Source organism: Brienomyrus brachyistius, chromosome 10 (assembly GCF_023856365.1).
Source record: "Brienomyrus brachyistius isolate T26 chromosome 10, BBRACH_0.4, whole genome shotgun sequence".
NCBI classification, from domain to species: domain Eukaryota; kingdom Metazoa; phylum Chordata; class Actinopteri; order Osteoglossiformes; family Mormyridae; genus Brienomyrus; species Brienomyrus brachyistius.
In genome coordinates, this window is record NC_064542.1 from 6,193,134 (window position 1) to 6,216,450 (window position 23,317).

Sequence of the window (23,317 nt, forward strand, 5' to 3'; positions counted from 1 at the left end):
GCTCAGTGAACGTGTTCCACCCGGGGGGGGTGGGATGGGGGGTTGTCTGTATTGAGGTGAGGAGGGCAGGCATCAAAAAATGGGGACACATCGCCTGCACAGGCTTTAGGGATTACCGCCACACTGCCGACCTCGATACGTTTCACTGGCACCAATCCTCTACAACAAAAATACCCAGAACAAAAGTGTTTGGGAAAAAAAAGTTCATTGTAGGACAGCGATACGGCCGGGTGAGCAGGAATAAGGGGCAGACAGCACGGCTGATAAGTAGGTCAGAAAGCTACAGCCAGCTTGGGAAACAGAGAAACCCGGAGCTACGTGAACCCGAGCGTGGCACCAGCCAGTCCGGCTCAGGGTGCTGCCCAATGACAGCAGCCGCTAGGGCGAGAACGAGGGCGGCACAGGTGTGAAGGCGAAGCAGACGAGGAAGGAACACTGCAGCACCTTCTGTGACGGAGCCGCCCTGTTCGGCGTGAAGGTGAAGTGACATAACTGACAGTCATATTGGTTGGTAGGTAGATTGATTCCTTGTATTGCTGATGTTTGCTCCAGTGATGCAGTGCTTACCACTGTGGCCTCACACCTCCGGGAGTGTCCAGTGTTCGAGTCTCCGCCAGGGCTCCATGTGTGTGGAGTTTGCATGTTCTCCCCGTATCATCATGGGGTTTCCTCCACGTACTTTGGTTTCCCCCCAGAGTCCAAAAACATGCTGAGGCTAACTGAAGTTATCAAATCACCCATAGGTGTGTGTGTGTGCGAGTGACTGGTGTGCGAGTGAATGGTGTGTGTGTGCCCTGCGATGGGTTGGTGCCCCATCCTGGGTTGTTCCCTACCTTGTGCCCATAGTCTCTGAGATTCCCTTAATAGGACAAGTGGTTACAGAAAATGGATGGATGGGTGGATGGATGTTTGACCTACTGCAGCAGTGAGCGTACAGCACATCAGTCCATCTTTCTGCCATCAGCATCCCATGGTTCTTATTCGGGGACCGTCATTGCCCTACCCCCCCGGCCGTGTGCCCCCCAGAGGGCTGGCCAGAGGAACGCACATTGATGGCCATCTGTCCATAGGGTTTGCATGTGTTTTTTTACATGGGGATGTACCTGAGGGTTATCAGGTTCTGGCCAGATTCTCATTACAAAAGGGGAGGACCTGCCTGCCGGTGACACTGAGTCCCACGACACATGACATCAATTTTGACGCAGTGTTGGCTCCATTGATGATGCACTGCAAAAAAGTTTTCATGATAAATCCTTCATTTGCCATTTGCACAAGTACGAGTACAGGTGCACTGGAACTCTTCCCTTTGCTTACCCCCATCTTACTCTCTAAAGCTCAAAGACTGTTCTGCTGAGGCCAGGTTCGAACTGGCGACCTTTCAGTCACAGGCCCAGAGCTGCTCACCGCATGATTTACGGAATGTCAGTGACAGTATCAGTAGATATTTATAGACATGTCTGGGTGTTTTTTGAAGCATAACACAATTCCATGTGTATGCCAAAGCTACCATGCTAATCTGAGAGACAGAACAAGCCTGCATTTTGTGTGAATCTCCGTTTAACCAGAAGCCCTGCCGGCCGCCGTGCCTGTGATTACACAGCATTGGTAACGTTACCACCACTCAAGAAAGAACAGAAAAAGCTCATTAACCCTATTTTGCAGAACAATGCCCTATAGAAATGTGACACCAAACGGATCAGCAGCCTCTGAAAGGGTCCTGGGCCCCTGGGATGAGGGGGGAACTAGCGTCACTCACCGTTTGGCTGATTTTCACACTTCATTAACAGATGCATAATTTAACCAGGGACAAGTTAAAGAACCTAATTCCAGACTATTGCACATTGGGGGGGGGGGGGGGGGGTCCCTATGGGCCTCAGCCATCTCTCTCGCACATCCCCAGCGGTGAGGCTTTGGTCTGGGCCAGATCTGGTCCCTTCTTCTTCCTTTGGGCACTTTCCATGGGAAAGACTGGACCCAATAAAATGCCCTTACTTCTGCAAACTGGGTAGCGGGTGCGTTAGTGTCAGCCCGACAGAACGGAACCCATGTGCACAGACATCTCCGTCATCCCACGATACCCGGGGGCATGAAAACAGTCGGAAAACACTCGTGCGCCGTCCTGTAACACCATCAGCGACTTCAGCAGAGTGTCTGACCCTTCAGTTCACTGCCATCATATTCTGCCGGGAGGAGATAAAGGGACCCCTGCGTTTGTTATTACAACTGCAGCCTTGATCAGATCAGCATTTACTGCGAACGTATGAATAAATAGAATCCACTACGTTTGAATTAGGCCATTATAACTGGCTTCGGAAAATATAGTCAATTACAATGAGAATAAATTTTATGTTCATTTCACTGAAGATAAACTCGCAGGCACACAGGCGCAGTAACTCAGTAGTATGTCAATTAAAATCGCAATTATAAATAAAAGGTAGAGAAGCAGAGGCCTTCTTACCCCCCCCCCCCCCCCCCACTTTCTCTTATCATCTTCAAAGGGGGGTTTTTTGGTGTAGCGTGTCAGACGTCTGCGCCAGTTTGTAGAGCTCAATAGTTACGCCTCTAGCTAAAGAATCTTCTGTTGCAAAGGGTTTATTAACTAATAATAAGGAAGGCTTCAAAGGGACGGCTTCATGCACCCAGCTGGTGGGAAGAGTACCGTGAAATTCCTGCATGTGGCTCCAATTCACATCATTCTATATGGTTACAAAATATCTGCTACTAAGAAATGTGTTGCAGTGCAGGCAACCTGCCGAATGACTGAATTTATGTTCAGTAAAATTTACCAAAAAAAAATTGTTGATGAATTAAGCAGAAAAATGCAGCTGGTGAATATTTTATTCACCCAAACTTTTCACCCCGTGCTCATAAATTTAAGTGGATTTTCTTTTGAATAATAAATGTCCCCTGCAGGGGAGCTGATCCATAGCTTTTCATGATTAAATGCTGAAGATCAAAATGCTGATTCTTTGTTTGGAAAAGATGGTTACTGGGGTCTGTTGCTCCACCTTGGCCTGACTGCGATATAATCATAGCTTCACCCTACACTTTCTGCATGGATGATGGACTTGGGTGGAGAGCGGGGCTGCATCACAAAACAGGAAGGGGGGCAGTAGTCCTCATCCCGCAGGAAGGGGGGGCAGTATCACCTTCCTGCAGGAACATGATCACATGCCTCTTTTGAAGAGGACCTGAGCACACTGACCCCCCCAACCCTGCCATTTTTGGAAACTAGAAGTAATTTGGGAAACTTGGTCCTTAGTGAGATTATTGATTTTTTTCCCCTAACATTCGCACTCTCATTTAAATATGGACGAATAAACGTTTAAGGACATTGAAGTTTTCCCTAATCGAGGTTTATTGGCTTTGATGTATGTGGTTGTGCAGCTGGGTTTTATTTGGAAACAGTTTGTGTTTAATTTATTGCTTTTTATATATTGCTCGAATTTTATGTTACAATTAGGAGAAGCATTGCTGAAAAGGTTAAATTATAGTAGCGACAGCAATAGCTGCATATGACGAGACAAAAACACACCCTGCTCAATTTCAGGAAGTTCTACTTATCAGAAATAGAGTGAGATGTCATTTTTTTAATCTCCTCTGGAAGACTGCTGATCCCAGTGAAACAGCAGTGATGCATCAGAGTGGGATGGCTCATTTCACATTGATCTGTAAAGTCATTTTAATTGTGGCTGGGGGGGAGGGGGGGCTACCCACCGTGCCTGTAGACTCTGGAACTGTGCTCTGCAGAAGCTAACCTGGAACACTCATTCATTCCTGCAGCCGCTCACACAAATACACACAGACCGGTTACCTTCAAGTTTCTGAAGGATTCTGGGATGCGTAAGCACACTCCTCACACAGGCCAGTCTGCTTTCACGATCCGGGCTACTCTGCTCTTAAACACGGACCCCCAAGGGGGCCTTAACATGTGTCTGTGACGCCAGGCCTGAGGGAATCACCGCCATCACAACAACCCGGATTTAAGTGCTACAGCACGAGTGGCCAACCACGACAGAGAGGAGCGAGAGTTGTAACTCACACTTAAGGTTGCTGGGAAGAAGGAGGAGGGGGTGCTGGCCAGGCACAGGACAGCGACTGAACCACAGCATCTCTGTGGCTGTTCCGTCTGCACCCTGGGTCCATAACACACTAAGAGCTTGACTGATCATGTTACGGGGGGTGGGAGGTGAACAATGGGGCCTTGTGGGACACAGACGCAAGATGTTTTATGAATGAAAGAATATATCAAAGAGGATATTGTCATCCATTGTCAACCACCTAGGCTGTGTCCCCGTTGCCTGTATCTGTGCCTCACAGTGCGGAGATTCCCGTATGAATATATCTACAAATCCTGACCGCGTCCGAGGGATTACTGAGGTCTGTGCCTAAAACCCCAGATTAATGCAGACCCTTATGTCTCTGTGGGCTAAGATGCTACGATTCTTTAGCGATTACAGTAGACTGCACTCCACAACTGTCAGCCCGGCCAAGTCTGCTCTAGGAAACGTCGGCACCGAGAGAGACGTCTGCTGCATGCAAACGAGACAGAACGGTCCGGCACAAACCGATGGAGGGGGCTGTTTGTCTCCATTAAACACAACATCTGCTGGCCTCATTTATATTGTCATTTTACCTAACAGAGGATTTGCTCTAAGCCTTGTGCTAAAAGCAGGACCATTTTACCACAGATGTGGGTTCCCCATAATCCCAAATGCAGGCATTGCTGAGGGTCCGCTCTCTCCCCAGCGCGTCCCTAGACGAGGCTGACTGGTGGAGCCGCTCTCAAGAAGGTGCAGCTGACAGCACAGTGCTGATGTGTGAGCAAGTTGCTCCACACACCCGGGTCCTGCTCAGTGGTCCAGACTGCAGACCAACAAGAAGACGGTCTTTTTAGTGAAAGACCCGCAGGATACGTAGCCCGGGCCATTTAGCTCAGTTCATAAAGAACAGTCGATAGCTAACCAATTAAACTTTATTTCTCTCTAAGTGGCACCATTTCCCCCTAAGCATTATTATTTATATGGGTTTAGTATTGATACAGAGCTTGCTGTGCAGTATCTGTTTTTATGACCTTGCACAGGGATTGGCTGGATGTTCTTGAGGGACTCGCTCCTTGGGGCATGTTGTATCAATGCTGGGCTCAATGTCATTATCCTGCCCCACCCCCCCTCCCCCTCCAAACTCAGTGGAACATGGTGCATCAGCCCATTCCCAACCACAGCTGCCAAGACAAGGATGCAATAAAACAGACCTGTGACAGTCTGCAGACACCACTAAGAGCTCAGCGATTTACAGCGACCTGGTGTCTGGACGTCACCTCATGGTAAACAGTTGGCTGGTTTGTTTAGGGTCCTGGGTTTCCTCTAAGGGAGTCCTGCTGCTCGAGGGGGGGGGGTTCATAGCCTGTCAGCCTGTGCTGTCCCTAATGCGGAATACTTGGGGTCATTGTAAATCAGGATGCAATGATTAAGCACAGAAAGCTGGTGGTGGGGGGGGGGGGGGGGCTGCTCCAGTTTTTACCAGAATCCCTCCTGGTATTAAGCTGATCGAGGAGGGAGATGAGTAGGGTTAGGATGGAGGGGATCTATGGACAGCAATGCGATTTCTGCTGTAAGATCCTTTGGGGTGCTGTGTTTACTCAAAGGCAAAGCATTAATCCACAGTACAGTGGTGCATGAGGGGGATAATGTCAAGAATGACAGATATGTCTGCAGGGAAGAACCAATATGGCCGACATAAAAAACTGAAATTACACCCCTAAAACACATAATCACTCACAGTCTAGACTAACCTACTCCCTGCAATCTACTTATCTATAGCCTGAGAGGAGAGAGTTAATTTACTAAGTATGTATGTCTGTTTTATTAGTTCTGGGACACAATATCCTACCTCTGGGGCTACCAAACTGCGCAGTAAATTCCAATAAAGAGAGGATACAATATTGTGAAATGGCTGAATGGAACTGATGCTTGATTACTCGTGACATGGACAATATTATCAAACTAATGGCATCAAACTGACATTGCAGGATATTAGTACTTCCTTCGCACAAAGTTATGTGTTTCTTTCTCAAACGATGGGTCTCCTAAAAGCTGCTAGACAAGATTGATTTGATAAGTGAAACGCCTCTTGGCTGTAAGGGACACCTGGGTTCCTGTCAGAGGGTGGTCATCGCAGCCAACTGAGAGGGTTCTGTAAGGAGGCTGACTGTCACAGAAACAGGACCGGCACATGACCCGGCAAAGCGACGTCTCACAGTGCACAGAAAACTACATGATTCCGTGATACCTGCGGTCGCCCAAAACAGCCTCATGGATCTGTCTCGCATGCTTTCGCCTTCTGGATTCGAACACTACCTGCCATTACTTCAACTATTTCCACTCGCAAGTGCCCAAGTGTCATTTCTTGAGATACTTAAGGCCCTAACAGCATTAAAAAAAACAGGAATTTCCCATCAGCACATTTATTGCATTTACAAAATAATAAAGTATAATGTATATGCAGCATTTACCATATTAGTAATATTAGATAATAATTTAACTGTATCCAAAAAGTCTCTAAATGCAGCCATTTTTCTGTGTTGCCTATGAAGAACAAAAGCATTTAACACCTCCCAGAATGCATTGCGATCCAGACAATATTACTGAAAAAAAGTCATTTAGTGTGCAACTTCCTTGTAGCGTGACATCTAATGCATAAACAAACAAATTAGATGACTGTTTAGCACCATGCTACGCTAACGTGGGTATGCTTTGGGGAAAACAGCCAGCATATTTGGCAAGCATTAGGTGGATGTAGGGCTGATCGGTGGCTTTCAATCCATCCAGCTTGCTGCTCCGCCAGTCTGCACGATGAAGGCCTGCATATCGCCGTAGCGCGCACCGGTTTCAGCGCCCGTCTGAAGCAGCACTAGTAACTGCCAAACCTTAATTACATCATTTATTTTACAGGTAGTTTTATCCACTCGTTTTTCACACAACACCAAGGGGTAGGAAGGTGATCAGTGGAGTTTGCAGGTTTCAGATACTGTTTGTAAGTCGCATTTTCCTCTCGATGAAAGCGAGAGCCAAGCAACTAAGCGATAAGCGAAAAATATTACATGATACACTAATACACGTGTGTATTCGCACAGCTGGATGTTTCTGGCAGAGGGAAGCCTGCTGTGAGGGAGCGGCTGCTGGTCCATGTTTATAGCCGCTGGAGGCGCTGTGCAGAAACCGGGCCATCAGTTGGCCTAATTTAACGAGTTAATTTTAATGCCCACACTCCCCCCAAATCCACCCAACCACGGGCACAAGGATTGCTGTCCCTCCTTTGGGTCTCCACTCCATCAGCACCTGAAGGGTGCATCAACCTTCATACCTGCACCAAGAAGGACAAGAGCAGGCAGTCAGCACAGTCAGCCGCTGCCGCCTCTGCTCAACAAGAACGGCGGTTCTCCAACGGCAACACATAGGCGGGCGGAGGCCAGAATCGCCGGGTGCGACATAAATAAACTGCGTCTGGTCATTTCTTCGTTGCCGGACGTGAGAGTGACATCGCAGACCCTGTTTCCCCTCAGCTGTGTTCTTACCACGGTCGTCTCTTGGAGAATGTGGCTCAGATCACAAGTGGACCAATGAAAAGCTGGGGGCAGTGGGAGCTGGAGCCAGTGTACCGCGGTAACCACTCATGAGCAGGACTGTGTGCGCCGGCAGCCAAGCAGAGCGGATGAGAACGGGGAAAGGCACAGCAGAGATAGACTTCCCAAATACTGATCAGTCAGTTGTACATAAAAGTCAATACTTATCTGCGGGGAGGGGGTAGCCTATATTGATTGGGGATTATCTGTGGTGACAGTCAATGGTCAATGTCCAAACCCCTATTACAGCTCAGTGAATCCGGGGTGCACTTGCTGTTCATAGTTGAGGGGGCCTGGTAAGACAAGGCCCTGCTCCATTGGAGTATTGCTCTTTTCTTTGTGTACTGCGCTTGTTTTGGAAGCAACAGAGCATCCCTGAGGTAAGGCATTCATTACCCCTTTCACTTCTATAAGCTCATGGCAATTCACCCGGAATGGTCTGCTTCCGGACCATCGATTAGCTCCAAGAAAAGCCAGATTCAGAGAGGGCCCAGAGGACCTCAGTCCAGTGATCTGCTGCTACACAGCACACAAAACAGTCCTTCCTCTGCAAGCTGGAAAACAAGGGAGAGCTTCAAAAGAGCAGGAACGTTAGGAACTGCTGGCCAAACCGCATCTCCCTGAAAAGAGCTGAATCTTTTATTCTAGTTTGCTGCCTTAATCTTAGTCTTCGTCGTTCACTCAGTCACACGTTCAGATAAATGGCCATGCCCGTGTTATCCCAAAGCGGATAAACACACAAAAACAAGCACACGAGCACACAAGAAGGAAATGAACTTCATCCAGTTACAATATTGAACAGCAATTTCATTCATTTATGTTAAAAACTTGGGTGGAGGGTGATGCCACCTATTTTTAGAGGCATTACTCCCAGCAGGAGACGCCTCTGCTTCGAAACCTGGCAGAGAAAGAGCCCGGCCAAGACGTGCCTTTGATTTATGACTGCAATTCCCCTGCAGAGGTTTGCGGGGGCTTTATTTATGCCCATCTCAGCTTTCCCCTTGTGTGTATAATGTATCCTCCACGGACTCTGCAGCCGGCTCTGAACAGGGGTCCTGCGCAGATGGAGTTCAGCCTCTTGCTGTCTTACTTTCCTCTCCAAGGACCCCATCCTGAGCCCAAGTTTAGTTGCATCCACATGGGGGGGGTGTAGTGATGTGTTCTGTCTTGCAGTGTTATCAGTATTATTGTGTGGATCTTCTTTACAGGGGCTGGTGGGAGATTTTCTTTCTATTATTGCATCTATTGCACCTGATGTGGGACAATTCTAGCGTAAGGGAGGAAATTTACCCTCAGTGAGGCTGAGATCAGGGGTCAGTATGGCCCAGCAGCCCATACAGATTTAACATCCAATTCTTGCCCCCACCTAACCTACCCCATCACCCTAAAACACCCCACCACAGCCCCCAAGCCTCCAAGGCTGCCCAACAGTCAGCCATGCAAACAATTAGGAAATACCAGCAATCTAGCCATGTCTTTCACTTTTTGTGACATATATATAAACACACTCATTCAAACACCCCCCCCCCACCACCTCAAGTCTGAAATGATCCTCTGGGGAAATCGGGACCCGGTTCTAGACATGTGATCAAAATAAGCATCAGCATTCATTCCCCCGCTGCGGGGCACCGTGCAGGACATATGCGACGCTCAGATTTGCTGCATTTCATCTCCTCCAGGCCAGCAGGAGAGCCTGGCTATGTGCGCAACCTTCAGGGCCCACAGCCACACTGCTGCGATAACTCAGCTTGAGGGTCACTCTCTTACCATTTGCCTCTGTTAGGTTCCAGCATCTAATCCCTGTCACCTTCCCCTTTATGTTTTTCATCGCCATTAATAAACATCAAGCTGCATCTATGTTTCATCGGAAAAGCTATGACACACCTTATAGATAAATGTTCCCCGTTGAGGTTGGGCAGAATATAAACAATGGCATCTTTCTCCAGTAATGTGCAATGTAGGCTTTTGTTTGACTTTCTAAATCCCGTTTTTTTTTCTACATTTTGATTACTGAAATATATGAATATATTGAAGATACAGATCCGTATCCTGTCTACATAACCTTTACAGTTCCTGGGTCTGTGACACAGCACCCCAGGGAAGGATCAAAAGGCACTCGCATTTCACGACGTGTTTTGGGAATGGCATAAATATTAATGAATTAGAGTCCATAATGGATGGCGCGGGACAGACGCTTTGAGAGGGGCATTAGACCCCCCCGATGCCGACGGGGACTTTGGCTGAGACGCCCTGAGGTTTTCAAAAGGTCACAAACGCAACGGCTGCCAGCCAGCCACAGATTGCTCAGGTCAAACGCTGCCGTTTTCGGGGGGTTTACAGGTCTATAAATCAGTGGCCCAAAGAGCAGGCTTTCAGCTCACTGGGCAGCTCGCCACTTTCTGAGGAGCAGCGTGTGGGAATGCCGCTCAGCTAGCCCTCTGATTGGCCGGGCAGGGAAGCACTGGCTCGACTTGTAGAGAGCTGAGCAAAGAGGTATAAAGTGCAACCATTTCGGGTTGTAAGGGGTTGATTTAAGGAAGCAATGGGGCGTTCGCTTTATCGGTGGCATGGAGGATATCTTAGTACTTTTGTATTTTAGTACCTTTCATTGAAAAGCAAACTATTCTAATCAGAATGCTCTAACAGTAGGTTATGGTAAACCAGGTGACATTACTGTGCAGTTTGTTGAGTGGTTAATCAAAAACATGACAAAGAATCAGGCTTAGAAATCAGCTGGGTTTCTTTACATTGTCTAATGTCCACCTTTTACTGCCTATTAATCTAAATTCAATGCAGGTGCAGCTCTCACTGGTATGAATCTCAATCAAAACACCTGCTTGAATGTCACTGGCTGCTGGCTTGTCTAGATACTGGAGACCCACGAGGATCTAATAATGGTGTCACTAATGGCTTTTTAATGTGCTGTTAGCAATATGTGCTCATAACTGAACATGTGTTTCATTTTTTTAGATTAGCCGGGCATGGCTGTATTTGTTTATTTGTTGATAATAATGTCCCACTTTTAAGTTGGGGGGCGAGAGAGTCTGCAGGATGCATTCCAGTAAGAACAAGGCTGCTCATCCGTGCTATGAAATATACAGGAGCCAGTCTGTAGGGTTTCATTTAGTCACTTGCAGTTAATTGGGAAAAAGGTGCAATAGCATTCTAATGCTGCAGAGTAGGAGGCTACGATTCAGTGTAAAAGCTGGGCAAGTGTCAGTGATCACTTTAGCCATAACTGACAACCTCCTTTCTGAGGCTGTACGTTGGCATCTTTAGACAAGGCAGATTGACAACCAGATCCGTGAGCCTTGGAGATGACAGGAAGGGATGGGGAGACGGTAAGTGAGACCAGCAGAGAGGACTGGAGACGAAAAAGAAGTGAATCTGCTATCAGGACAGGAATGGGTCAGAGGTGACGGACGGGTCACGATCTGGGCATGTTCACTGTGGCCAAAGGTGGGGATTCATCTTAAATAAGGCTTGGAATGAGGAAAAGGAGCTGAATGGGCTCCTCATCTGAATCTGCACCGGGGTGTTGGCATGTCTCGTACTTTCGTATGGTATGACGAAATAGTTCATGATAAGGAATCTCAAAACTTATTACCAGTTATATAATTTGATCTGTATTTGAAATGAGTGGTCAGTCTTCTCCATCAAAAACAGACACCGTGAAACATATCATGGCTGACATGATATTTTACAGGAGAAGCCAGACAGCCCACTCTTGGGGGGAGGGGTCCTAGAGAAGGGTGTGTCTCTCTGGGGGGGGAGGGGGGTGTTCAGTCGCTAAGCAAAATGAGGTTATTCACATGGAAACATAAAGTCTGCTGGCTATAACAGAGCCATCAAACAACTGTCTCCATCTGCTTAATAAATTAGTGTGCCCTAAATATGGGGAGCAGGGGACTCGCACAGTGCGGAGCAGAGGATGTAGAAGAAAAGGGGGATCATGGTGTCTCACTGCTCTGCTCTGCTCTGCAGCAGGCGGGGCGTGATGTGTGCCACTTCTTCGGAACACATCGGCTGGAGCTGGTGCCCCTGCGTTAGCCAATAGCTCCCCATTAGCTACCTTACCTGGATCACTCTGAAAATAGAAAAGGCTTTAGGCTTTCCAGGAACAGGGAGACAGGACTCTAATGAGGCCGATGAATGCTGCCCTGCCACTGAAGAATAGCTGTGTGTGTGTGTGTGTGTGTGTGTCTCCAAATGAAATACCAGGAAGTAAGCTGCTTGAGCTTTTGATCTATGCTCTCATCGGCCCTTTTCCAATTGTGGTGACCTCTCTCTCCGGTCTCATTGTCCTTTGTGCATCTTTAATGCGCTCATGCATCTTCTTTGTGCGACCAAGGGCTTTGATAAACAGGCCGATCAATCAGAAGGTGGCTCTGGACAGCCAAGTAAATCACTGACCCAATTAGGAATCAAAACTGAATGGGTAGCGGGGTCGGAGGGGCGGGGGCCATACGATCGGGCAGACCTAAAGCGGAGGATTGATCGGCGATGGGTGATCGCTGCTACCACGGGCCACAGTCTGGTTGGGGTGAAACAGGGCAACTCTCAATGATTTCTGGCTCACTGGACACCTGGAGATAGTTTAACATTTGTACCTGCTGCGGAGCTCAGAGCTCGTGTCCAGTCAGCTTCCTTAGTGACCCGGCGTCACACGAACAATGCTCTCCTTGTGCCTTCAGCAACAAACCCAAACTATCACCCCCTACTTTCTTCTGCCTTCCTGAAGCCCCCACCCTCCGGTTGACCGCATTCTTCTCCCACGGTCCCTGTCTAGCCCGAGCCTCAGCTTAGCCAGAGGCTGCCGGTCGATAACCCATCTCACCCAGGATGGTACCAGAGGCCGAGCGGCAGAACCGGGCTTTTGACGGCAAGGTCAAGAAATCCGCTGTGGGCAACGTTTCCTTCTGCGCAGGAAAGTGCTGCACTTGGCCTGGCCTGGATTAGGGTGCATAAGGACTGGCACCGGATTCTGCTCATCCCATCTGCTTAGGTGTTCCACAGTCATGCACTCGGTGCTGTTCCACTCCTATCCCCCCTCGCATAGCTGCCCTTGTCAGTGCCTGCCTGCTCTCCTCTTCAGCTTTATGAAAGAGGCGGCTTTCTGGAGCATGATTGCTGTGCCTAATTATCAGTCAGGCATGCTGTGCTTTTACATCCCAGTGCATGCAGAAGTGTGCATTTTAAAATAAGCCCACAGAAGTGTGTCCACTTTTTACTAAATGCGTTTCCTTGATGGATTCCAACAAGGCTGCATTTGAAATCCCTCCCAATATTCACATGGCTTTCATTGTCCTGTCTACTTGCAAATGGCGGAAAGTATCAGCCCAGAAGCTTAATGCCACCTGGCAGCGCATGGGCACCCTGGTCGCATTCCTAGAAGCAGGGGGCAGTTAAAGTGCTCCCTCTGTTACATGAGGTTGATGCACCTCTGCGTGTCAATGCAAGTGGTCCGCTATCGCTCAGTGAAACCTGCCAGCTGTCGGCCCATTTTAATCGACGATAGTGAAGAAGATATATAAGTAATAAGCTAATAATGTATTCCAGCAGCCTACCCGGCTCAGTGAAAAACACGTAAGAAGCACCGCGTTGGGGGGTTTATACAAGCTTTATAGAGGCACAGTGACGCTGCTGGTTTTATGATTAAGCCGCTTAAAGCTCTCCAGCCCACCGTCATCTACGACCCCGCAGATGTAACACCAGAACGCAATTTTCCAAGTGAAATGCGATAAATTGATTTTGACACGTTAGGTTTAACGATTAATAAAAAATGGCCAACTTGTTAATGGGTAGGTCTTGGGCTAAGCATCTCGCTGGCGCTGACATGGGATCCCCGGGACTTGGCGGCAGGGTGTGTCACGCTTCACCTCCTATTCTCCGCTTATTCTCCTGTCTCGTTTACCGGTCTCTGATCAACTATTTCACGTATTAATGAATATATTAGACAGCGTCCTCTTGAAATTCAGATTACCTGAAATAATATCTTGTGTATGACAGAGGATATTCTGTATTACATATTTAATTCTATTATTATTCGTTTCCGTTAGTACTACACGTTTTAATTAGATATTCTATTTTAGGTACTGCTGCTTAACACCATCTTAAATATGTTACTGTCTGGTGAGACGATGCACGTTTTCTAGAATAATTTCGACAACCGCTACGTTCAGCGCAGAGCATCCAGAGAAAGCATGACTCCTACATCAGGAATAATGCTTATTAAACAGAAAATCTATTTACCTTCAGTTGCATAGTTGTGGTCGCGAAGGAAGCTGTTGTTGATTTTACGAGTGTCAATGTCTTCCTCCATTTATGATGTCGTTAGCTGGGAGGCAGATAAGAGACAGGCAGGCATCCATGGTCCCGCACCTTCGCTTCAGCAGGGGGTCCGCGGACGAAGCGGGCTGACCGTCATGTCTCGGACCTCGCCGAAAAATGAATGATGAAAACTACAGATTTCACAAGATCCGGAGTTCAAATAAGAAATCGCCGCAGACAGTCTTGCGGAGTTGGCGCACAGACTTGCAGGTTTCCCGTCTTAAATTGCGGTCGCTCTCCTTGCCGTGTGAAATAGTATAACAGGTGAAATGAATGACAGGTCGCGCTCCAATGTTACAGTGCAGGTATGAGCTTACTGCTGCGTTCTGCGTGGATGTCGGAAAAGATTAAACGCAAATAGTTTGTATGAAACTGAAAAATGCATCCGGAGCCCCACTAACAAGGTAACAGTGAATCTCAACGACTTGCGTTTGGAAAAGATTTTCTACGTTGCGCGTGGATTTATTAGAGATCGGTCGTCATCCAGCTTAATTTCGTCCTCGGTCAGACCGATGGGCTCGTCCCTACTCCAAGTGCTGCATGGTAGATCCGATGGCACCTCGGCCTGTACCGCATTGGGACAGGCTCCTCCCATACGGAGCGCCGACGGCTGACTGCGTCAGTGCCTCCGTGGTCCGCGCACATGCCGCCGAAACGCTGCAGGGACCGACCGGCCACGGAATTGCCGGGAACACGGCGTCGGAACGAAATACGATCCTTATTTTAACCTGTAACGTCCTTCAGCACAACGGATAATCAGCCATAATACAAAGGGATTCGCAGAAGAGATTGTTTGAGCCGGACATCGCCTGATGTCCATTTTTTACACCCGCAGAACGAAAATGCTTTACGGTTTGTAGCCACCCAACACTTATTCCCCCCGAAAAAGACAAAAGCTAAAAAAGAAATAACAATTCTGAAAAATAATGAGTCAACGGGGAGCAAATAAAATATTTAAAGCACTTTTTAGAAAGCGTGCACCTTCAATCAAAAATAGAAACTATTTGGTGCTCTAAGCAATAGTCAAACATTACTGCACAAAAATGTTAAATTATCTATACACGAAAGAATGAAAATTTCCCACCCGTAGGAGTAATAAAGGCTATCTTATCTTAATTTCTAGGCTATATTGTTTGGCTTGGTAATGCAGCATACATTTTTTGCACGCATGTTGGCTATTAAATTAAGTTATTGTCTATAACATATTTTTTGAGCACCCGAATTTTGTGTAGAAATTGTATATGGCGTACAAAACCAGTGCTTCCTTCTCTTTCACTGTTTGAGATTTTTCTTAAGTGAAAACTGACATCTTGGTTAAAAACCTCCGGTTTTAGTATCCTTCCAATGATGAATAGTTCTGATTCTTGCATAAAACATTATTTTAAATCAAAATTATTAAAAAAAAAATTCAGTCACTGCATTTCTACACAAAAACTTCTACACAAAAGTTCCTCGAAGAACTACAGGGATTGTGTAGAATGTTAGTACACACAAGTAAGAGTGTAAGACTAGTAGGTAACTGCCTGAACAAAACTTTAGGGACCAGAGATTAGAAAACATGTCGGAGTCACTTTTGAATGTAAGCCTCGGCAAGCAAAAGGCAGCTCTTTCGGGACCGGGAAACTCCCCATGAACAGCGTTCGTTTCCCCTTTAAGAAGGCAGTGCGAAGCCGACAAATGAGATGCACAATCTCGTCGTTGCCACCTAATTCTGGACCGGATTGATTTACATGCTGTGTTTAATATTTGTCTCCACAGGGTCTTCCCTCGTCTCGCTCCCTATTCCGTTTTCGAAGCCCCCTGCACATTTACCCCCTTTAATCTACCTGATGCTATTGTCTGCGAAAGACTTGTTTTCGAATTCAGAACCCGGCGGGCGGGCGGGGGGAGAGAGACACGTTATGTTTAGTTTGTAAACGCATTAGCCACATCTTATCCGCAAGCCTATTTGCAAATGAAAATCCCCGTTAAGGTCACGGGGCGTCTGCCTGTGATGACATATTGTCATTGCAGCCGCACATTACTCGCAGCGCATACTCTATTTAACACTCCATCGCCCTTACGCTTCCATTAGAATAAATTTTAGGACATTATCTCCGTTGAATGTAATGTGCGGGGTAGCAGTAGTGAGTCTCCATCTCATCTTCAACCCATTTGCAAGCTCCCCCCCCACATCCTCCCCGCTAAAATGGAGTCGTTTTCCCCTCCACCTCAGATCCCTTAATGGGGATGGCTAAGGCTCTGTATTTCTCCGTAAAATGATCATGACTCTTATTTAAATCAAACGACAAATAAGCTGTCTGTTTTCGGTCAGGGGAGCTTAACACGGTTCAGTGTCGATCCCTGCGGGCTCGTCGGAATGAGCGACATGCGTAGAGGAATTAAAATGGCATCGATTTCTACCTGAATCACTCATGTGGGGAGAAGCGATATTAGCGTGTAGACCTGTAACAATGCTGCTTTGGGCCTGGAGGAGATGGTTTAATGTGCTAATTTTACAGCTTGTTCGAAGCACACACAGCGACTCCCTTTCACTATGACCCAGCATGGAGGATTCACGCCCGCGCGCATTTCACCCTGCTCACGTAAAACGGGGTATCCCCACGTGGGGTCCTACGTCCTGAGGTAACGCGTCACCAGTATTTACAGGGTTAATTTACACGCGAGGCTCGATTTAGTGGCAGGATTCATGAAAACAATCTATTAAAGGTGATACGACGTTTCACGCAGCTTATTAACAAATCATCATAAAAAGGGTTATTATTTGTAAACACATCAGTATGAAATGGCATCACGTGTTATGCATAAAAGAGCCTCTCGATACAGTAACCCCCCCCCTCCATTTAATGAAAGTTCTCCTCTGATTATCTCCCAGCGAACAGCTAATCTCCTTAAACCTCTGTTTCTGCAAGAGTACTAGGCAGTATCCCCAGTGGCAGCCCAGTCTGAACTGAGCAGAGAACTGCAGGAAAGAGACAGAAAAGGGATTCAACTCGTGGGAGAGATTCACACCCTCCGTGATTCCGTGGGTGAACAGTCTGAGCACCCAGCCAGAGTGACTTCATCCTGGGCCCAGCCCACCGCCCACACTGTACACCTCACGTGGGCATCACATATTAAAAAAGGAGGATGCCATGCTTGTAGAGCTAAAAACGCTTCTTCTCTTCTCAGCTCTACAAAAAGTCAGACCTTCCTACTGCAGCAACAAGCACCTCGGTGTCCCAAAACGTGCCTCGTTTTCTGCACACTTGGCAGCCTGATATGCAGCATGGTGATTATTGATGGATCGTGTGAGGGGGGTGTGGTTCGGGGGTTGGGAGCTCATAGGAGGGGCTATCCACTTCCGCTTTCCGTGCCAGATTCTCCGAGTGTCTGGCTAGTTCTACAAAACTGGGCACAGATGTCCTGGAAGATCGACAGCGCTGCCATCACCACACCTTACTGACATGCAAATTACTTATTTTGCTGTACAGGAAGTGCGTGACATTTGGGAACCCCCCCCCCCACCAAAAAAAAAAAAAAAAAACATGGTTGGGCACCACTTCTCACATCACGCAGTGAGCGCAGCATCAGGGCAGCCAAACACCGGCATATCGTGCTGAGCCAGTCTCTCCACCCCCATCGCAGCGCTGAGGACGGACAGACTCCAGCCACTCTTATTTTGGCAGCCGTGATCAGATGGAGAGGTGGGTAAGTCAGCACCCGGGACAGCTCCCAGATACGCTGACTGCCAAATACTGACAGGGCAGGAAGTCCAGGGCCTGGAGCCGTCAGAAGGGGGCACAGCTGGTTAATGCGGGGAGTGAGTGAGTGGGACAGCTCACCTCCCACCTCTAAAGCAGCGCAGGCTATAGGGCTGAAGGTCTCGTTTATTCTATCATCAATTCTATCATTTTTATTTTAGAGCATAAACCTGCATTGTAAAATTCCCTCAAAAGAAACATTTGCAGATTTTATTTCTTTGTTGCTGCTTAAAAGCAAACCCCTGTGTGCAGGCAGTCATTGCCTGCAGCTAATGAGATTTACACACGTCGCAGGCACCCAGTTGCAATACGGAGGTGGGGCAAAGGGGTTTTCCACGAGACGCGGAGAACTGTGAAAGAGAAAAGCAATTTATGAGGCCCAGGTTGACAGGGTAGCGCCTCCTGTGGCTGCATGATGCAGTCATCACCGGTTCAAATCCACTCATGTGTCTCTTTTGACAAAAGGGTTTGCTTTTTAAAAAATAAAATAAATGGAAATTGTATTTGGGGCGGTTGGGTGAGTTCAGCAGTTCGAGCCTCGACCTCAGCAGCATAGTCACAAATGTGTGGGCCATTAAACAAGGCCCCCAGACCCCCCCGGATCCCAGACATGACGATGGGGCTGCCCCTTTGCTGTGAGCCCCACCTTGCTCTCACCTCTATGGAGAACAAGATGGGGCAAAGTTAAAAGACAACTTCCCACGGGGATTAATGAAGTAACACTATTCTATTCTAAATTTCAAACGTGACACCTTGTCGCTTCTGCCTGGGGGGCAAATACATCAGCCGCCACACTAATGGGGAGTAAGAAGTGAGCAGGAATCCTGAGATGTGGAGCATGTTTACTGGAAGCTGACGCAGCTCGCTGGCCTCTGTCAGCCAAAAACCCATTCGCTATATGCTCCAGTTTCTGGCCAGCCGGCCTCCATATGACACGAAAATCAATATCGACATTTTGCTGACATTTAATTTCCAACAAAGGTGCACAGGATTTGCATTTGCCCTTGTAACACCGCTGGCCAAATGCTGCATTTTTGTTGGAAAGGACCTTTCGCGGCAAAGGCGCCGTAATCTCACGCTGAAAAGCTTGTTTTATCAGAGCAGAGAGTCAAATGCAACAGAGAGCAGCACCTCCCATGTGCTCACAGCATTTGCATACCTACCATGGAAAATGGGATACTTCCTTTTTAATCATTTGGAGTCCGATAATGGTTTGCCGTCTCCTAATACTGATACCACAAAAGGCAAAGGCAGCCAGTTGGCCAAGATTTCAGAACAGCTATAGCTCCTGGTCTTTGAATAGAAGCCTTTTTAGCTGAAAATGGCATAAGAGAGAATAAAGAGTGGGGGGAGGGGATTAAGGTGTTTGCGGTGCTACACAGAAGCAGATGTATAGACAGATTAGTGGCGAGAAACCTAACAAGATGAATGTGTACATTTAGCAAACAGGATTAAATCCAGCCTGGGGGATAATCTAATATTGCTTCTTAAATCATGATGACTGCTGCCATTTCCTTCATGGCCAGGTCATGCAAATCAAGCAGAACCTCGCAATAATGCTGCAAATAATAAATAAAATACACTGAAAGTAATGCATGGGCTTTGTTTAGTTCTGGGTTGTGATTAGTTGATTTGGGCAGCCAAACTCTCCAAGCATCATTCCAGCAATTTAAGGACAGGAGACGCGACTTGTTATTGGTTTTAGTGAAGTTTATAACAACATCACATGTTTATTGTGATTTCATATACCAGCAACCTCATGATCTATATATTTAATCTATCAAACAGTAATAAATAATTCATAGCTCAGCAATGAAAGATTCTAAATTAAATCTGGCTTGATCTGTCCTCGTCGCAGTTATCGTTCCTGCTTCCTTAGACAGAGTGAATCTCTATAACGCCTTAGAGGCTTGTGTTCTTGTCCTGCTACAATGAAGATAAAAAGGCCCATAATCTTTGTGGTCATTAATTGTTGCGACACAAATGAATATGGCTATGCTGGTGGCGTCAATCGATAAAGCTCATTAAGACATTTCACATTTACTTTCAGACCTTTATTAATGTTTCCTGGGAATGAACACCCTGCGACGCTTAACGCCCCAGTCTTTAAATCCGTCCCGGTTATGAATGTCCTTTGTCCTCCAGTTTCAGGTAGGCTGACACATAGGCGTGTATCAACATAATCCAATTATGCACGGATATTTTTTTCCCACTTTCATCTACAAAAAAAAGTTACATTATATATCTTTAGTGTCTCCTGCTAAAAACAAAAAATCATGTGGTATAGCGGGAAGCTTAGAAAACCATCAAGAATGTTCTGAAGGTCTATCAAAAGGTACTGAGACTGTTGCTTGGCATCTAGTGACAGAAACCCCAGGGAGACTGAGGAAATGTTACGCAGTGTAGATTAGCGATATGCAGGTATACATTTATTAAAAGAAGGTGTGCATCACTCCCCTTGATCATGTTGACTGAGGTCATCAATTGTTAATGATGTCATTGAATCACCGAGGCTCATATACTTTCTAACAGTTCTCAAACTGTCAACACAACAGACAGAAAGATAAATAATAAAAACACAAAATGCTAATTTCTGCTCACACTCAACCCATTCAGGCATGACCTGTCACTTAATAAACTATACAGCAGCCCCCCCCCCCCCCCCCCCCCCCCGTTTATGGGAGTTACATGTCAATATATTCTTCCATTTTTGTTCGATAGAAACAGTCCGTAATGCAGCTATTTATTTAAATTCCGCCTGAATTGGTATTAGGAAACAGGTTTAAAAAAATTCCAATAAATTATATGAATGGATATCCTTAATGGCAACACGCAAATCCAGACATCGTGCGAGAGGACACACGCATACAAACTCAGCCTGGTTTTATAACCCAAATGCATCTGCTGCTATGTGTGAGAAACTTCATTGCTCCGGGCGACATGCTTCAGCACCTGGCTGCCTGGTTGCTAGGAGACCGCTCGTGGAGCGCTGTCGCGTGGTGAACAACAGCTGTCCGTAATCAGATTACTAAAGCGTTCACGTGTTCAGCTGTGATTTGCACCAATTTACGCACGATATCAATTTGCGCACCAAGTATATCAATTTAAACATGACAATTAATCCAAAACGCTAATTTATAAAAAACTAATTACTGAAAACTGGCAGAGGTCTATTGGTGATTAATTGGGTATAGATGGAAAAAAATTAACTAACTTTATTAAAGTTTTCATTACCTTTGACGTTATAAAGTATTTTGTGCATCTGGCTCTTGCAGTTAATCGTTCGATGATAGTTCAGAACCTTGGACAGCTCCGGATTAGCCTTCGACCCGCCATGAAAGCATTAGAATCCTCTCAGACCCAAATTCCGGACACCTTACCCTAGTTTATCTTTTATTACGCCCCTTGGTGGGTAAAGCTGTAATGAATTACTGTTACATGATCGCTAATCAAAGCATTACTTTTTGAAACGTATGCCCTTCTGGGTAGGCATGGTAGGCCTTTTTATTAAGCTATTTCATATTCATATAGGATTATCTAAAATCAAGAATTCAGTTATTTTACACACAAATGTAGCAAACTCATCAGTGCATCGCCGGATTCACTTTAAAATGGTGTTAGAATATTCTTTCGGTTGATTGAAACTGGCGCCATCTAACGGGTATTGTATAAATGCACACGAATGTGATGTATCCATTTGGCGGTACGTGGACGTATTAGTCACACAAGACAAATATAAAGTGGAGATGTTCAAATTAAATTGAATTTAGCATTTTTCCCCCTCACCAGTAAGCTGGATAACACAGAATGTGGCATCTCCACGGTGACGTTTCGCATTGCGAGCAGTACGAACGCTGTGGCGGCGGTTTTCAGGCGTAGCTAAACCGACACTCCGAGAGCCCTTTGTTTTGTCGCTGCCAGGTTGCCTTAGTATTCACTGGAGCAACAGATTAATATAACTGCTGGTTTCGCAAATAGCCATTTTAGCTATAAATAGTTGCAAACCTATAGAGTATTATTTTTTGCAAGTATGTGAAATACTAAATAGTCCATAACAGACCTATATTTTATTGTACAGGCATTACGAAAATAAATCGTGAACTTAGATCTTCCATTTTTAGTACAAGCTTTTAAATATTTAATTTATTAATATAGTGCTCTTATGAAAGAACACATATTGCAGGTCTGGTTTCATTGCTTTCAGATCGCACCCTGACCATAAATTTTTCACATGGGGACTTTGTGGGTGGGTGCCAGGCGGCTCCCGCTCTCTTCCCGTATCCAGGTTGCTCATACAGCAAAGGCAGACCCTGCCCCCACACCCATTTGGCTGAGCAGCTGCTAGTGTTGATCACAGGGAGCTCGTCTCCCGGTACCCGCAGGGGCTGCAAGCTGCCCCCTGATAAGGCTACAGTGCTGGCTCCCCCCGGGCCAAAGGAGACGGCGACATTTAAAAAAATGTCACGGGAAAGCGGTTAAGACGCGCGTCGAAAAATGAGCCCCGATTAATTATTGATTTGCTGTGATCTAAAAGGAATTAGTCAGGCGAGGTTTCACTCCATGGCGACTGGCTGGCTCCTCGCTGCTGTGTAACTATGGGCAGGTCTGCGAATGAGATGCCTCTGTTCTCTGGTCCTACATTTTGCTAAACACGCCATATTCTCGTCTACCAGCATGAAATCAAAAAAATAACATGGGTTTATTTAAATTATGCTATTCTCAAATTGAATATTTTTATATTGTCATTTTTGTTAAATACTGTACCAGCATACTGTAATATGCTCTGGACAATAAAGAACAACGATTAGATAGATAGATAGATAGATAGATAGATAGATAGATAGATAGATAGATAGAATATGCCGATATAAACGGATGGTGTGACTGAATTGTTCACTGATGCCCAAAGTGACACACAGCACCTGATCGGTGCGGCTGCAGAGAACCCCCCCCCCCCCCCCCCCGCACACAGCAGGACGCCGGGCACCCGTTCCTCAGTGAAGCATATATACTCTCCTCACAGCGAGCAGACCCCTGCAGCACCATCTGGCCCGGCTCATGGCTGAGGGTGTGTGTCTTAGGCTCAGCTCAGCAGTGTGTCACTCCAGGCCGGCCGGTCCGGGCCAGGCTGGACCCGACAGGAGGCATCTGGGCGTCTGTGTCTGGGGTGCGACTGTAGCTCTTCCTGCTGGCTCTGTGGGAGACCCCTGTCCCATGCTGTCGCTCTCGTCTATGCGCCAATGACATATTGACCGTGGGTCAGGCAGAAGGTTATTGAGACAAACATGCTGTCAGACTGATTCTCATCTGACCCACACTTCCTCTTAAATACTGAAAATGCCATATTAGGGTCCCATCTGTCCTCCGTATTCTGCTGCATCTACAGGCGGTGGAGTTGAGGGTCAACCAGCAGCGTCCCTGTTTATAATGTCCATACTGTCTTAGCAAATGCCTCCATGCAGGGTAACAACCCAACCAGGAAGCCGCAATATGGAGAATTATAGCAGCAGGCAGCAGATTTGCAGATTCTTCATCTGAGGCAGCACATGAGCAGACGACACGCGACACCTCCGTCCGCGTCGCAGACAAGGAATGCAGCTGTACGCTATGCTGGGTTCTT

General features: G+C 46.7%; 1 protein-coding gene across 3 annotated transcripts in view; it reads right to left on the reverse strand.

The window, feature by feature from the left end:
- Window positions 1-23,317, reverse strand: part of ppp2r2ba (protein phosphatase 2, regulatory subunit B, beta a) — a 63,339-nt gene that overhangs the window by 19,315 nt on the left and 20,707 nt on the right. The window contains exon 1 of one of the 3 annotated variants that reach the window (XM_049028131.1): window positions 13,877-14,527. The exons of the other annotated variants lie outside the window; for them this stretch is intronic. Within the exon in view, the coding sequence (XP_048884088.1) occupies window positions 13,877-13,946 (70 nt within the window). The 5' untranslated portion in view covers window positions 13,947-14,527. Of the gene's footprint in view, window positions 1-13,876; window positions 14,528-23,317 lie in introns of those variants that run through there. 3 annotated transcript variants of the gene reach the window in all.